Source organism: Ursus americanus, chromosome 6 (assembly GCF_024610735.1).
Source record: "Ursus americanus isolate L20-20 chromosome 6, mUrsAme1.1.p, whole genome shotgun sequence".
NCBI lineage: Eukaryota > Metazoa > Chordata > Mammalia > Carnivora > Ursidae > Ursus > Ursus americanus.
The window spans coordinates 77,352,555-77,369,784 of record NC_142132.1 but is presented as its reverse complement, the minus strand read 5'-3'; the positions used below and the strand labels follow the sequence as shown (position 1 = coordinate 77,369,784).

The following is a 17,230-nucleotide window of genomic DNA, read 5'->3' as shown; positions in this document are numbered from 1 at the left end:
ATGCAGCCCCAGAGTCTTATATAATTCTGGCTGTGAGCTTTCTAGAGGTCATATCTCAAAGGGAACATCATCAGTTTCAAGTTCGCTATCAGTTCAAATCAGTCAGTGCTATATGAGCGTGGTTTCTCAGAGAAGTGAGGGGCACTAAGACCAAGTACAGTGGTCATTGTGGTGTAGGGACCGTTATAATTTCCCAGGGTGGGGAATATCTGCATTTTATTAATTAGCTCTGATGTGACAGGTCCACAGACGTCCTAAAAATGAGAGTTCTGTGTCTCTCATCTTTTATTAGTTAAGAAGCCTTATTGTCAAGCCGTCTAGCAGGATTCTTAGTAGTGGTCTTGCTCCCATGGGTCCCTGTCCACCGAAGACTTCCAGCGATGGGACCCAAAGAGAGAGAGAAGCAGACCTGTGCAAAATCAGTTATGTATGGAAGTTCTTTAGGCATGGCTCACTTTGTTCTTAGTTCCTTTAATATCACTGAAGCTAGAGCTTTAAGTCAAGAAAATGTTGTAATGCACTAGGACATTGTTACTTCGTCGTTCACGGGAGTCTCACGGTAAGACGGTACTTGCTAAAGCAATGCTTGTCAGATGTTAGCTGCACATGACCAAGTGGGGAGGAGCACAAAGAGAATGCGTTCTGCCACGTAGATCACTGTGACTTCTTGAAACGCCATTGTCTTCTTTGGGTATAATACTGATTTGAACCCAAAAGTTCTCAAACGCGCTGCCCCCCTCCATAGAGAATCTGGAACAAATCCTTTCTCCATTAAAAAAAAAACCCCACAAAAACCTACTAACCTATGTAGACTAGATTGGTTTCTGTAATAGATATTGGAATACTGTGTTTCAGTATTATCTAGTAAGCCCTCCCTCCTTCTAGATAAGAAATATAATAAAAATAACACCGATAATAAGAGCTAATATTTATTGACCATTTGCTATATGCCGGGCATCACGCTCAGCATTGCCCCTGTTTTAATCATTTCATTTTATCAACCACCTGATGAGATAGGTGCTTTTCTTTCATCTATTTTATTAATGAAGAAACCAAGGCATAAAGAAATTAATAACTTGCCTGAGGTCCCAAGGCTTGTAAGGAACAGATAAGAGAACCAGCATTTAACTCCTGGTCTGACTTCTAATGACTTATAAACCTCCTAACCACATTAGGTTCTGAGCCTGTTTCTCATTCTCAAGTAGCAGATGAAATTTGTAAGGGGACAGGCTTACCACTGAAATGGAAGGGGGACACATGTGCCTTGTGAAAATACAGATTTACTGGGCTGGCATTGATCTACCCATCACAAGAAAGAGTTTAAGTTTCTGCAGTCAAGAAATAAGTCACGACAAAGGTAGACTAAATTTTGAGTCTAAGAAAGTATGTCCGAAGTTTTAGAATTGTTGGATTTGTTCATTCCTGAAGGACTTCTTTACACACAGAGGAGGGGCCCACACACAGTTCAAGACTGGCAAATAGGTCTTATGTGAAATTTTATCCTAATTACTGCAGAATTCTCTCTCCATTGATAGCATTTACATGAAATGGTTTTCAGGGTCGAAAGAACAATGTTCTCTGAAGGGTTGACCTCACCTGACTGGTACGTGGATTACACTTTCCCAGAAAGTTTTTTTATATCGAAGATTTTATCTCAATAGGTGTTTGAAGAAATTAGCACATCGACCCTGTGATTTTACAAATGTTATTGCTTAGTTGAAACTAGGCTGATTGTTTATTTGTTTGTTTGTTTTTTTAAAGCGGGAGTATGTTTAAAGCCCAAACTCTAAAAGGTTAAATAGTACAGGAAACATGTAGATACAGGAACAATTATGAAGTCGATGCGTATAGGTCTGAATTTGGGAGAGAACTTGGTAGTGATAGCTCCTTTCATTCATTCACTAGCTAATGCCAAGCAGAAGGCTCTTCTGTAGACTGTGGATAAGTAACTTGGAAGAATAATAGAAGTGGGGAGGGGGGCTATTAGTCTAGAATGGATTGTGTTGCCCATTTATTTCCAACCCCACCAGCACTGTGTGAGGTAAGAGAATTTCCGGTGTAGCTGTACCTTTTTTAAAAACCTGTTTCTTTCTTTTCCCTCTTGGATAGCATTTGCCTTCCTTGCAGGCAACAAACTATAACTAGGGTCCATGTATCCTTGGCTTTTTCCTTCCTCATCATTTCATTTTCCAAGTCCTTGTGGAACATAAATGGTCCTAATGTCTCTTTCTTTCCCCCACAACCCTCCTAGTTTATTTTTCCTTACTGCCGGTGTTGCCGGGCTGGGAAGCAGATAAAACAGTCTTGCCCAAGTCAGATAAGATGCTTAAAAATAAAAGATACCATGAGCTGCAATTAAACAGTGCCCAAGGGTCAAAGTAATCTCCCTTCCCGTAATAACTGTGCTTTACTCAAATGAGAATTCCCATGTATGAAGTGTGCTGTAGAAAATGCACCCACTTACTCAGGTTTTCTCTTGGATTCAAATGACATCAAAATTGGAATTACCATAGTTTTCTAATACCATATTTGGGAAAACACATGTTTACCTTTTTGCCTTTTTCTGGGGCTCTCTTTGAGTCTTACCTCAGATCTTATTGGTGATTAATTTTTTTAAGAAGATTTTATTCATTTATTAGACAAAGAGAGGGAAAGAGCACAAGCAGGGGGAGCAGCAGGCAGAGGGAGAGGGAGAAGCAGGCTCCCTGCTGAGCAGGGAGCCTGATGAGGGGGCTTGATCCGAGGATCTGGGATCATGACCTGAGCCGAAGGGAGACGCCTAACCGACTGAGCCACCTGGGCGCCCCCTCTCAGTTTCTAATTTAAAGAAGAATGGGATTTCTTACCGGACTTGATTTATTCCATTTCTTGCATTGCTTCTGGGTGGAGGCCTGGTCTCCACTGGTAACTGCTTTGCAGTTTTAAACAGGAGCCTCATACTCCCCATTGCGTATCGAAAATGCAACACATGAAATGAAGCGTGGAAGAGAATTAAAATGATGTTGTCTCTTTGTTCTAGATGGTAAGGTTGAAGTTACAAAAGAAGGCGTGAAGCTCTGTACCATGGGGCCAGGAAAAGTGTTTGGCGAGTTGGCGATTCTTTACAACTGTACCCGGACAGCGACCGTCAAAAGTAAGGCTGTTTTCGTATTTTGCCAATACTTTCAGTGTCTTTTCCCCTAGACCTTTGACATATTGATGAACATGCCTCATGATTTAATCTTTCTAATTTTGTGAATCGGTATTTGAGTTCTTACCGTGCGCTATGGTTGATCTATTTATTTGTTTGCCCTAGTAAAGGAGGATTAACAGTCACTTCCGCATAAGTTAAATTTAATACTGACTTCTGGAAGGTATGCTTTTAATGTCGAATTCTTATCAATGAAGATTTACAAAACACTTTATATATGAAACACCAATATATACAAAAACATTTTGTAAATCACTTTATATATGAAACAGAAACGAGACCTTCCTTTTCCTGCCTTTAAAGCCTCATGCTAATACTTAAGGAATTTTTACGTATCTGTCTATTTTGGGTTACATTCCCCCACAAATTCCACGTGTTCATTCAGTGGTTTAGAAAAAATTTAAAGGAGAAATGTCCTTCATCTCATTCAAACATCATTGAGCTAGAGAGAGCTTGAATTCTAAAATCGTGTCTGAGTATATTTTTGTCTTCAGCTGCTCATCAAGCTGTATATTATAGTATTTTTCTTTTCTACTGATTGAGCTTATTTTAAATCGGGGCAATAAAGCAGCTTGTTTCCCTAATTTTACATGTATGTGTATATATGATTTCTCTAGTAACTTTTATTGCTCAGTAGAAACAGCTGCAATAGTTGGGGGGTGAGGGGAAGTGGTCGTATAGGATGGAAGGAGCGTGGAAACAGAGCTGAATGCAAAAGCCAACAATGGAAGGTCCATTACATCTTTAGACAGATGCATTTCATGATGGAGACGTTCTTCTGACACATAATCCTGTGGGTGACTGCAATCACAAATCATTTCGATTAGGTTTTGTTATTTTTTTTAAATGCTATTGGCGGAATGACAGATTATCAATTAGTTTTGGCTGGATGCCATTGACTGTTTAGTATATTGGGGTTCTTTTTCTCAGCAGTGTGGCCTATGGCTACCAGTAAGCCACTGAACCTTGGATTGTAGAGAATTCAGACTGCGTGGCTAGCCAGAATCCCAGAAATTGTCCTACATGCCTTGTTAGTGAATCGCCTTTTTATTCTTTGAAGTCGGTCGCTGGGACGTCAGTTGCGGTGGGGGCCCTCCTAGGATGAGTTCTTGGCATTCGATTCTTGATCTTTGAAAGCACAAAACTCTTTTGAATGATGGGCACCACCAGGTTTTTATTTTATGTGATCATTTAATTGCACGACTCAAAGAATAATGAAGCCCAGTGAAGCAAAACAATCTGCCACAAGTTGAACTCGCATAAGGAGTGCCTTAAGTAGAAAAGAATAGTCATGACACTATTAAGTGAAACGGATTATGCTATCATGCTGCATTTTTCTGAGAACTACAATCCTGGTAGGTCGAAAGGCCAGAATAACACATTTTGATTAAAACAGGCTTTCTCAGAATGGTGAATAGTGAGTTGTGAATATTTTAAAATATTTCAGCCTTGTACGCTGCTCATTTAATTCTAATGAAAAACCATGATTCCAAAAAGGTCAGTAGTTGGTAGTAACATGTGCTTAATCTGTTGAAACTTGGAATTATGAAAGAAATCTTTGAGATAGACTAAATAATGTATTTAAATTAATTTTGCGGCAAAGATTTTTTGTTCATGAGATGATTGCTTTGCTTTGTGAAATTTATTAGGTTCCTGTAAAATGGTGTTCATCCGCAGGAGCTATCGTACTCATGTTGGATAAATTTAAACACACACTTTGGATCTGATTCAGTGAGGAGGAAGTAGGTGTTGAATGCAAATTAGAATCCTAGCCATTTGGGGGGCGTCAGACCATCTACGTCATAGACAGTGAGTAATGGAGCACATTCTTTAACACAGCCGCAGAAAAGGTGCACGTGCCCAGGCGTGTGTGTGCGTGTGCGTGTGTGTGCGTGTGCACGCGTGTGTTCATAGTGCCTTCTTAAGATGTGGAGCTTGTATGGAGAAAAGAACCTAAGGGTGATGGAGTGCAGACCATGTCTGCCTGTATAGATGCGCAGAGGTTTCTGGATGAATAAGGAAAAATATCTATTGCCAACATATTCGGAATGTCTTGTGAAGAACTGTACGTTGTGAATAATAACTACTTCTTAGGCGGGACCTTTGTCCCGTCTCCCACACTATGCAGGGAGATTATACTTGTGACCACGATCCTTAAGTACCACTTTCAGTTTATGTTTAAATTCAACTCTCAAGCTGATCACTTTATAATTCTGATTAGGTTCCATTATGGATGCTACTTATACCAAATGTCTACAGAATATAACCCCCCCCCCGCCAGTGCTGTCTTATTCATTATGTGTGCTATTTCAAAATGTCCTTATTTGGCTTTTTAGATCCAGTCATTTCTCAGGATTCAGGATTTTGCCGACTCTTGTCCATTTCTTCTTAACCGTCATTTTGCCAGTAATGACCGCTTAGAATACCTTTCAAAATGGATTCATCCACTTGGGTCTAAGAGTCTAAGTCCAAGGAGACCGCCCATCCTATTTGATAGCTTGTCTATCTTGCCTCTTTCTTTCTCACTTACATGGGTTGTGACCCCCTTTCTCTCAACATCACCTACTTTCTTTCATGATCCCTTTCTCCTTTCTCTCTCCCTCATCAGCCTGAAAGCTGCTGAGCATTGTAATGCATTTTTAATCTCACAGTGGTAACTGAATCCTGGGTGACATTCAAGAGCTCCTCGATGTATATGAGTCATTTCTTGTTCAAAAGAGCACTTTTTTGAAATTGTATCAGGCCATGAATAAATAAATCCCAGTGACTTCCTGCTAACAAAGAAGATTCTATTACCTGTGGGTTTTTTGTTTTTTTATTTTTTAACTTAGGGTATCAAAAAAGTTTTCTTATTAAAGTTATAGATTGATAGAGGCTATAAAATAGGATATGCTTGTTCATAATGCTTCAACAGAAAGAAGTTCCGTAGTAGTTTGAAACAACTCCTTTGTTTTTCATCTGGGAGAAATCAGTTGGCATTCCTCTGGAAATAAATAAACGTGTACCACTGGTTATGGTGGTAACACCAGGAATGCGATCTGATAGCACCAAGAATAACCATTTTAGAATTGAAACCATAATGACATGGAAGGAAAACCTCATACAATGGTGAAGGAAATCTATATTCAGAGTCTCTTCCTATCTTAGAAAACAGCACCATTGATTTTTTTTTTCCGCTAGAGGAATGAGTATATCAAAATACATAAAAGTAACATTTTGTTGGAAAAAATAGTAACAAATGTCTTGAGGTTATTCCTGGGTTAAACGCGCAAGTATTCTTTAACTGTCTGTAAACGTGGCCACTTGGATTGTGTGGCCCCTCACGAACGCTCCAGGTGCCACGGGGAGGAAAGAAATCAGTTGTTACATCTGATTTCCACGACACCAAACAATGTCTCCAGTGGTGTTTGAATTTCACATTTTTTCTAAATATTTTGGGATTGTGTAGATAAAAGAGTTTTACTATCCATTTTCAAGCCCCACAAAGGTTAGGGACTTGGAATACACCCATTAATAGAGCTCTTGCTCCCTTGGTTCCCATACCTGGAGGCCTATTACCATCTTCTCTTCCTAAAATGTCATTTCTGGTGGAGGTTTAACTTTTCACTACCTCACGGCCTGAGCAGTATCAGCTTATACTCACCCTGGGCTTCTTCCCTTGCTTCTGTGCCCAAGGTTCTTAAAATCACACACACACATACACACACCCCCGGAGACACTGAAGTTGCTGGAAACTTACAAATAGAATGGGAAAGCATTTACCTTACAATGAGCGAGGTGTTCAGTGACACATGCCCCGTGTGTGAATTTGCAAGGACATTTATGCTATGGTCTTGTTTTACCTGCGTTCCCCACAAACAGGTCTCACAACTACATAGGGTTTTTTTTCTTTTTGCCTCTTTGTTCCCAACTACAATTGTACGTGAATTGGGGTATTTTTGCTTGAAGATACTAAATTGACATCTGTTCCTCCTACTTTTGAGTGTCTAGCTTGCAAATCCCCCAACCTTAGGCAGTGTATTCTTCAAACAGTCTCATTCAAATAGGCTCTAGTAAAACCCAGCCCTTCTCTTTGTAGCAAAATCTCTCAATACCAGAATAAGTTGAAACCATAGAAAATTATCTGCAAAATTTTTTGGGGGGAGGGGTGTGGGGTGTGAGGCTCTTTCATGAATTGATTTGAGCAAAATATCTGAGTAATTATTTTTCCTTAGATTATTTATAGCAGGTATTTAAACATTCCTTAGATACTAAAATACTTGAGTATTAACATAAAAGAGCCTAAATATTCTATAAGAAATTGATGACTTCAGTAACATCTGCTAAAAATAACTTTCTGCCTCCGCTTTTGAATACTGTCAGGTTTACCTAAGCTTTCCTAGGATATTTGTACAGGGGGAGTTGACCAAGATATCTCAGTGTGTCATAGGCATTTTAAGAACAAAGTTCAAAGATTTGGATTTTTCAGTTTATTTTTTAATTTTTAAAATACATTTGAGTCTGCTCATTAAGGTGGCTTGTATGTTCCCTCATAGCTTTGTTTCAAATCTGTTATTCAACGTGACTGAGAGAAATCTGCCAACTGTCAAAAAAAAAAGAAAACACAAAACAAAAACCACTAAAGAATAGGGAAAAGAAATTAAAAGATATGACTAACATTTCTTGCTCAAATACCTCTGTGTGCTCTAAATGTAATTCTTATAAGGTCAACAGTGCCGTTTATCGATAAAGTCACAGAGAAATGAATGCCAATTTTATTAATAAAAAGGAGTCCTAGATAAAGCTCTTCTAATGGCTGTGAACCTTAAGTATGAAGATGATTGAATGAAGAAGTAAGCAGTTAGGCACTTTTTAGGAAATATCATTGTTTCGTTCCATAAAGCATCATTTGTGATAAAGTTACGTTCACTTGTGGAAATGAAGCAACATTGTCTGCGAACACCAACGTTTGTCCTATATGCGGTTATTACCTGGGGTTTTAATGAGCAGGATGGACTGGGACTGTCACACTCCCTGTGCCAGAGCACGGAAGCACGGGACATAAGCATGCTAATGAGAATGTCTCCATTCTGCCTTCGAGGCCGATTAAAAAGATGTACGCTTTGCATTCTCCTAGTCTAATGCATGCCTTCTCCCAAGAATCCTGAGGAGAAAGGAGAAACAAAGTAAATTCAGGCTGATGATGACGAGAAGTAGGACCCAGATTACAGAAGAACAGTCGAGAAACAGCCCAGGAATTGTCATCCTGGACAACAAAACAGTGTCCGGCCGCATCCTGGGGAAGTAGGTACCCTTCTTTAATGAGTTAGACAATATCCCTTTTAGTAAAACACTTGTCTATTAAAGAATACTGTGAAATGAGTAACATAAATCCAGTTATGTAATCCCTGAGAAATACATTTCTTTATTAAAGGAATCAATTCACTAGGTACCCAAGGTGCCACATAATAGACTAACAAACACATATACAAAACCTATTTCCTCTCATTTCTCTATTGTTTGAGTGAAATAAAAGTGAATTTCGGAGAAGAGGAAAACAGTAAACTACACTGTTTTTCTTTGTTTTTTTTTTTTTAATATTTATTTATTTATTTATTTATTTTTTAAGATTTTAAGTAACCTCTACCCTCAATGTGGGGCTCAAATTTACAACCCAGAGACCCAGAATTGTACGCTCTACTGACTCAGCTGACCAGGTGCCCCTACAATGTTTTTCTTTTATAGGTTGAATTTTTTTTCTAGTCCTGATGGGAATTGGTGTAGTCAGAATGTATTTGATTTATATTTATCTACTTTTAAAAGGAGATTTGGATTCAATATTGACTCTGCTCAGGTGTCAGGCATACGTTGGCAAATGCTTCTTGGGGGAGGAAGGGAATACCTCTTATCGTCAGAGGAGGGCAATACTACTTAATTCCTTCTTTGGCTACATAAATTACTCTCCCTCCCTCCTTTAATTAATGGAGTACCTTGAGTGTTCCCTATATCTAGAGAATAGTCAGGCTTTCCCGGATGGGATATGAATTTTTAAGGATCACAGATAATTTAATAGTAAATAATGATGGGCAAGGAAGGCTGATTTATTTTTATTTTTTAAAAATTTTTTTTAGCAGCTTCTTTAATCTTGCAGAATTTTCTGCAATGGCCTGCACCATAAAAAGTTCCTACACAGGAGGCACCTGGCTGGCTCAGTGGGTAGAGCAGGTGACTCCTGACCTCAGGGTCATGAGTTCAAGCCCCAGGTGTGGCATAGAGCTTACATTAAAAAATACATAAGTGAAACTGATGAAGAAAGGAAGGAAGGAAAGAAGGAAAGCTCTCATACAATGTAAAGGTTGTGTCCGTTTTGGGATACTGAATCTTAATTTATTCAAGAATTTGCTAAGAGGTAATTTTAGTATTTACTCAGCTGATTGAAAGAAGAAAAAGCAAAGTAGTAACATAGGTCAATACTGTATGTTATGTAATTATTATTTTTTAAAATGAAACGTTCCTGTCCGTGGATTGTGATAGATGACAGGAGCAACAAATGCCAGCAGAGAACATCCGAAGGCTGAGGGCGCTGCTCTAAGCTCAGAGTGTTTGGGGTGGCGTGGTGTTACCCTCACGTTGTTGCTGAAGTAACAGGGCTTAAGCGACAGCCCCATAGCACGTAGCTGTGTGGTTAGAGGGAGGTCCATGAGTATGACACCGCTTTGCTCTGCTGCTCTCGTAAGCTTTCACATTTCATCTGCAGTGGCTCATTTTGCGTTTAAACACGAGCGTATCTGTAGGACTGTTTCTGTTGACCTAAGGCTTCAGGCTTCATTTCCATAAAAAAGTGACGCAGCGTGTTATAATTGTGGGTTTTTAAAATTTTTAAACTGTAACATATGGACCCACATTCAGTACATCTGTTACAAAAGGATGAATCCTGTGATAGAATGAAGAGAAGGTCATAAGCTTAAAGCCTTGGAGACCCATAACAAGCAATCTGAACCAAATGTGGGATCTAGTTTGTGTGGTGTATTGAAATAGTTGAGTGCCTCATATGATGCAACTGTATGGTTCAACATTTAAGACATCACTAAGTAGCTACACATGTCTTTTATGAAATATACCAGTCAATGAATTTCTTTAAAGTAAGAATTACAAAAATTTAAACGGGAATTCAGAAACATTTAATAAAGGAATTTTTTGTTTTATTTTTTCTTACGTAACAAATCTATTAAAAGAAAAAACAAGAGTCATGACAAACACGTTTACTCTTGTTTTCCCTAGAGGAAAAACAATCTTGGCGATTCATTGGTCAGTCTGAGCAGCCCACTCTTCTTATGGGATGCCCTTTGTTGACTGGATATGTTTCTAAGTAATCATGAAGAGAGCTTTAAAATTTACACCCTGTTACCCATGCTTTATCTAAGGCGATCCTCAAAATATCCCAGTCTAGTAGGTGAGAGAAATTGTCTCTGATTCTGCAGATGAGAAAGTGGAGGCCAAGATCATGGAGTCCATCAATGCTAGTTCATTTCCAAACTGATGCCAAGTTAGGTAGCAGTCCTGAGGCAGTCACTAGGTCTCCCTCCCCTCCTTCCCTCAAGCAGGTAGACCTTTGAGTGAAGTCCATAAGATGCCCACTACCCACACCCAAGTGTGGACTCTTGATTAGGGAGCTTCAAATGTGTATTACAGCATTTATCAAAGTATGGTGCCCGGGACGGCCCCAGCATCCCCTGGGCACTTGTTAGAAGATGCCAGAGAGTTTCCATTTCTCCAATCTTTGGGGCAGGCAACAGCGATCTGTGTAAAGCAAGTCCTCCGGGTGATTCAGAGGCATCCAGAGTTTGAGGACCAGTGATCTACATCCTACAGGTACTTAATTTGTATTAACCTTCAAACAACACACTCTTTCCTGCATTGAACTGTCAATATTGAAGTATTTAAAAGAAAAATTACAGACACTATAATAATTACTATTATTCTGGGCATCATTCTAGGTTTTTTTTTCCCCTCCTAGTTATTTTATTGCTGTCATGCAGAGATATTTAAGAAAAGTTGTGTTCTTCTTTTAAGGAGTGAAACAAGGCCTTAGTGGAAGACTACCAGCCCTGTGCTGGTTATTAACATGTTCTTTTGAAGAATAGTGAGAAGTAGAATTAAAAGAAGAACAGGTTGAGAGGGAAGGAAAAAATTAAAAAATCATGGACTGCTGGGCTATGTTGTTAACAAGAATAGCTTTTAGATTTATTGAATTCAATGGCTAAGATGTTGGTAGGAAAACAGAACAAGAAAAGAATTTCATTTGATTTTTATTGTTCTTTCTCATAGTCATGAATGTAGTTTGGATTACGTGAAAACAAATATGGATGGACATTTTTAAGAGAACAAGGGGCTTGGAAATATCTGAATAAGTAGAGTTTTTTTCCCTGTTGGGTTAAATCCACTCTATTGGACCAAGAGTGGAAAAGGTCCTTTTTAGTCCATGCAGGTGGTTATTGATCAAATTCACATGAAGGGCTCAGCAGTGCTAGGTAGATTGCAGATCTCTTAGCATCTAATAATTAGAAGATGAGAAGATTGTATTTCAGTTGTTGAGAAAGACATGGGGGGTTGCTTGGAACTAAGACATGTAGATTTCTGAGGTCTGGTGTGTTGCAGGTTGCCTGTGAGGAAGCTAGCCAGCTCATTTCTGCTCTGGTCTGAAGGAATTGAGTTTTGACTGTGAATGTGGCAGTAGATCCTAGAAAATTAGTGTTAGGTGCTCAGAAAGGCAGGGAGGAGAGGGCTGAGAAAGGGTGGGGGCTTCGGAGGCTAGACAGTGTCTTCTATACCAAAGCGTTCCTTATGCCTTGTTTTCTCTAAAGGACAGTCTGCTAACAGTAGCACTCTATGCCCTCATAATACCTCCCACTTGTAATAAAGCAACTTTTTATTGACTTGAAAGCATTGTTGTCTGTAAGTTTTCTGAACAGGATCTAACAGTGTTGTGCAAACTATCTTCATAACAATTCTTTTTTTGTTTTCTTTCTAAAGCAAAATCTCATGGCGTGCTTTTGTGTATGAAGTTTATATGAGCAGATTTCGCTGGTGACAGATGGGGGGCAGCCTCCAGGAACCCCATCTAGTAGCTCTGTACCCCCTTACTCTTCATGCTTTCTTACTCTTATCCGTGGATTCAGCACTTCTAAGGCTTTTTTTTTTTTTTGGTTCAGATAACACAGCTCTAGTTGAATCCAGGGGTACATTGTGTACCCAGTAGTCGTAATTCTTGATAAATTATCTTCATATCTTCATGTACTTATGATATAGTTTTGGAATGTTGATGAGGTCCCGAGCTGACGGCCAAGAAAGAATTCTTGAGATGTCTTTGGTGCAGACAGGACCTGTGGGCAGTGTGAGGGGTGACTGATTATATTCTTGGGAGTTGGGGGAGGTAAGGACACAGGGGGTGTCCAAGAGGACTCTGACATGCTACAGAAGACTCACAGGATACTGGAAGCCTGGCTATTGTCAAGCTAAGGTAGCTTTTCCCTCTAGCAAGGCATTAACTTTAAGACAGGTGGGAGTTCCCTGGAGGAAGGTTATACTCTACCTGCCTCGAGTATTTGTCAGTGGGCTGCAGGTTATAAGGACATTTTATTTTATTTACATTCCCTTCTACCTGTGTTTCCCTCCCCACTGTTGAGGGGAGGGCGATGTTAGGGCCCCAGGAAATTGAGTCTATGGGTCTCTGGAAGTTAGGCTCTTGATAAGAATGCTGTTTGCTTGTAAATCACTATGACATTGGTAAACTGATGGAGACTCCATCCTGCAGGACTGTGATCTCTGTCGGTGAGCCTTTTTTCTTTTTTTTTTCCTTCCCTTAGTTTTAGAGCAGGCAGGAGCACCTGGGGAATGTCACGCAGATCCCACCTGCGGGTGGTGGGGTGTCAGCTTGTGCGTGGCCCTCAGTCTGCCTTCTGCTCTCTCATCCTTTACACTGGCCATGGCTCTCTCTCTAAACTTCACAGTGCCCTGTTCCCTAGGGATCAATGACACCAATGCACAGGTGAAGCCTCAGAGCCGTGGAAGGTTTGAGTAACTTCCTTAAGCTCACACATCTAGATTGCTCCCCGGTACCTCTCTCCCAGGCAGTCCCCAGTAAGACTTTGAACTGTATCATCTCAAACTTTGTTCCCGGCACTTGATCCATGAAGATCCAACTTCTAATCTGTGTTGTCATTTATCGGCAATGTCTTAGGCTGGAATCAAATTCTCCAGGCAGTGCTAAACACTCCAGCGAGCGTCACGGAGAGAGGGCATAGCCCTACAAGTAAAGCATTTGTAATCTAGTTGGAGAGAGTGGATTAAGAGAGATGTTAAGGAATTCCTGGCAAACAAGAGACTTCAAGAAAGAGGGGAGGAGCAATGGCTCTGGGCTGACGTGGACGAGCTCTGTGGAGATGGAAACTGACCTGTGCCTAAATTCAAGAGTAGACTAGTTCAGAGGCTAGGCTCTAGAATCCTGTTGTCTGGGTTCTGAATCTCTGCCACTTGCTGTCTGCCCTTTGGAAAATAATTTCGTGGGTCTCAGTCGTTCCTGGGCCTCCGTTCTTTTACCTTTAAAGTAGAAAGGATCTATCTTATAATTATTGCAAAGATTAAATGAGGGGCTATCTGTGAATGGCTTCGTGCGAACCTAGCATGGAATGCATCCAGTAAGCACTTAACTGTTCTTTCACAGTTGTCGTCATTACAACTAACACTACAAAGGCACGAAAGGGTTAGGTAGTAGCTGGGACCTTCATTACCTGCAGAACCTGAGGAGTACCACTGAGGGACCCAGAGCCCAGTCTGAAAGCCAGAGGGAGACAGGTGTGGGAAGGGAACGTGTTCCAGAGGCTGATGTCCCTGGAAACATCCCACATGCAGAGACAGACCTCCTTTCGCCACTGCCATTACCCAGAAAAGTCGGTTCAGATGTACCGTTTGAATGAAGTGGTCCAAGAAACCCTAACATCGAACCCAAAGTACAGGTAGGAATGTTGGGGAATGTGAGATCTCACTTCTGTTTGAAGGCGTGCCTTTGGATGGTGCGAAAGTAAAGAATACTGTGTCGTCTGAGTCTTCTTGTCCTCCCTTCCCTCCTGGGCTGGATTCTCAAGACGTCCGTGAGAAATGTGTGTGTTTATGGTACGTGTGCACAGCCCTGGGTGGGCGCCTAGAGCACCAAGGCCTTGGACAGATGAACAATAGATACTATTGGACATGCCTTTAAAATGTCAATTATTTTCCAAAGTAGTATTTCAGACAAATGCCACCTACAATTTTTATCGTAAGGTGTAGCCTGAAAATTCAACACTTTTGGTGTCCCGTTCGTTTGTCCCATTTTAATGCCTCAGGAAAGCACATGAATCTTCTGTATTTACCATGTCCTTTCTGGATAAAGATGCTGACAATGGCCACAGTTTTAAGAATGATTGAAATCCTTTGTCTACTCTGCTCCCCCACCCCCAACAGATTCAAGCTCCTTATTTCCCCTGCCAAAACCTTGGCCTTTCATCTGTATTTGAATTAAGCAATTCCTGGTTTCCCTAAAGTTAGTCGCCCCAAGTCGTGGAAATTGTTCATATTTACTGCCTTTCATTGTCATTTAGTACTTTAAGGCAGATATCTAGCAATTTACATGGAATTTACCACTGACATACATCCAGTCACTGTTATCCATGAAGTTTGAGCATAACACAGAGCAGGATGAGCTGCTGAAAACAAAAGAGGAAGGACTCTCTCTCATGTGAAATGGCCCAAACTATGTGCAGCACAAAATGTATTATTGGAAGTTTTAAGATGATCAAGATAATATAGAGTTTCTGTACTGTATGGTGACTAACATAATATAATAAAAAATCATTTAAAAAAAAGATATATAGAGTTTCTGAAATGCTAAACATCTTCTGAAGCTCACATCTGAGTTTGGAAGAGACCTGAGACGTCAAGAATTAACTCCCTTTGTGTGTCATTAGGTTTAGGACAAATAAACATGGAAGGGGAGTGTAGATGTTTAGAGACCTTTAAAAAACATATCAGGACACTTGAAGAGTCTTAGATTTGAAAAGGCAGCAGAAGAAAACACCTAACGAGAGCTCTGATATGTTATTTACTGATTCTCTTAATCTCCTACTTGCAATTCCTGTTTTTCAACCAGATGGCTCAGGCCAAGAACAACAGTAAATAATTATAAGAACAGCAGGACTATTTTTCTGTGTTGATTTTCTTCCCCCTAATACTTCTTTGAATTAATTGAACATACCTTTAAATTTTTTTAAAATATTTTTTAATCATAAAATGTTTGGAACATATGTACCTGTAAAGAGATTTTAAAAATCACTTATAACCCCCTACCCAGAAAGAGTACTTTCTGAACATTTTGCACTTTCTTCTTTCCCTTCCTGAATGCTCTAAAAGGAAAGATCATCTCATTCCACTTTCTAATGCACACGCCCAATTCTGAAAGTTGATTATTTGTTTATAGTCGCCGTGGGCTTCTGTCCTTCTTAAGGTTTTATTCAGGGTCAAGGTGGCTGGATTTTGTTTTCATCTTCTCTTTGAGCTTTTCAGTCGTACGGTAACATGATTGTGCCTTTTCTTCCAATCCTTGTTTCCCGGTGTTTTTCTGCTCAGTGTTTGCTGTTAAAAAGTGGTTTCTTCCATTGGGGCGCCTGGGTGGCTCAGTCCTTAGGCATCTGCCTTCGGCTCAGGTCATGATCCTGGAGTCCTGGGATCGATCCTGGGGTCCTGGGATCGAGCCCCACATCAGGCTCCCTGCTTAGCAGGAAGCCTGCTTCTCCCTCTCCTATTCCCCCTGCTTGTGTTCCCTCTCTTGCTGTGTCTCTCTATCAAATAAATAAAATCTTAAAAAAAAAAAAAAAGTGGTTTCTTCCCTGATCTTGATGTGCGAATTCTTCTTGGTCTGGGCAACTTGATAACTTGAACTGGAATATTAACACTTTGTGTGCATGTTTTACGAATACTTTGGATTAGAAGCTCTTAGGCAAGCCCTTTGTGAACAGACTGATGACACCGGGATAGCAAGGAGTATGAGAGAGTTGGGGTCTTTTTTTTTTTTTTTTAAAGATTTTATTTATTTATGTGACAGAGACAGCCAGCGAGAGAGGGAACACAAGCAGGGGGAGTGGGAGAGGAAGAAGCAGGCTCCCAGCGGAGGAGCCTGATGCGGGGCTCGATCCCGGAACGCTGGGATCACGTCCTGAGCCGAAGGCAGATGCTTAATGACTGCGCTACGCAGGCGCCCCTGGGGTCTTTTTACAGAGATGCTCAGCTGTAATACTTCTCTGCTGGCTGAATTGGCCCAGCTTCAAATGAAGGTGGAGTATTTGAACTGGGTTTTTCCCAATTTTCGCAATGACCTGCTGGCACTTCTATTTTATGACTTGGACGTTTTACTGAATTGAGTCACTGATAGCTTAAAATTTACGGAATCATTATGTTGATTGATTTTAATTGCTCGGCAGAATCCTTTCAGAAAAAAATAAATGTTGGCGAGTTTGATTTATTGACAGCCACGGCATTAATGTCTCAGAACATTAGTTACATAAGCACTGGGTTTCTCTTCCAGAGGAGCTGAGAAGGCATATAGATTTATGGCATTTTGGGGGAGGGAGGTTGGACGGCTTGTCCTATAAACTGATTCTCAATTGCTGCTGATGTTTGGAACACCGTGTCGGTCCATGTGGTTAAACTACCCAGAACCGTTTCCAGATTTTAAGATGAGCTTCATGAACTGATACCCACAATACAGGTAAGCTACCTTCTGATATCATCTTCCTTTCCAAAAGGTGTTCTTCTGAAGTCCTCCCATCGCGAGTTACAGTGCTCCTCTGCCTTCTCGTACCAGTAACGAGTGTCCCGCCACGTAGGCCCTTCAAAAGTATCGCTTATTCATATTTTGTATAATTATCATTCTATATAGAAATTATAATTTGGGCTCGTTCTTCAAACATCATCTTTGGCAGTAGAGCGATGGGATGGCAGCTAAGATCACCTCCTCGGGAACTAAAAGAA

General features: G+C 40.4%; 1 protein-coding gene across 2 annotated transcripts in view; it reads left to right on the top strand.

Moving 5' to 3' along the window:
- The window catches only part of PRKG1 (protein kinase cGMP-dependent 1), a 1,185,335-nt gene that overhangs the window by 434,379 nt on the left and 733,726 nt on the right, over window positions 1-17,230 (top strand). For both annotated transcript variants that reach the window (XM_045802398.2, XM_045802397.2), the window contains exon 3: window positions 3,020-3,133. In XM_045802398.2, coding sequence (XP_045658354.1) covers window positions 3,020-3,133 — 114 coding nt within the window. The remainder of the gene's footprint in view (window positions 1-3,019; window positions 3,134-17,230) is intronic.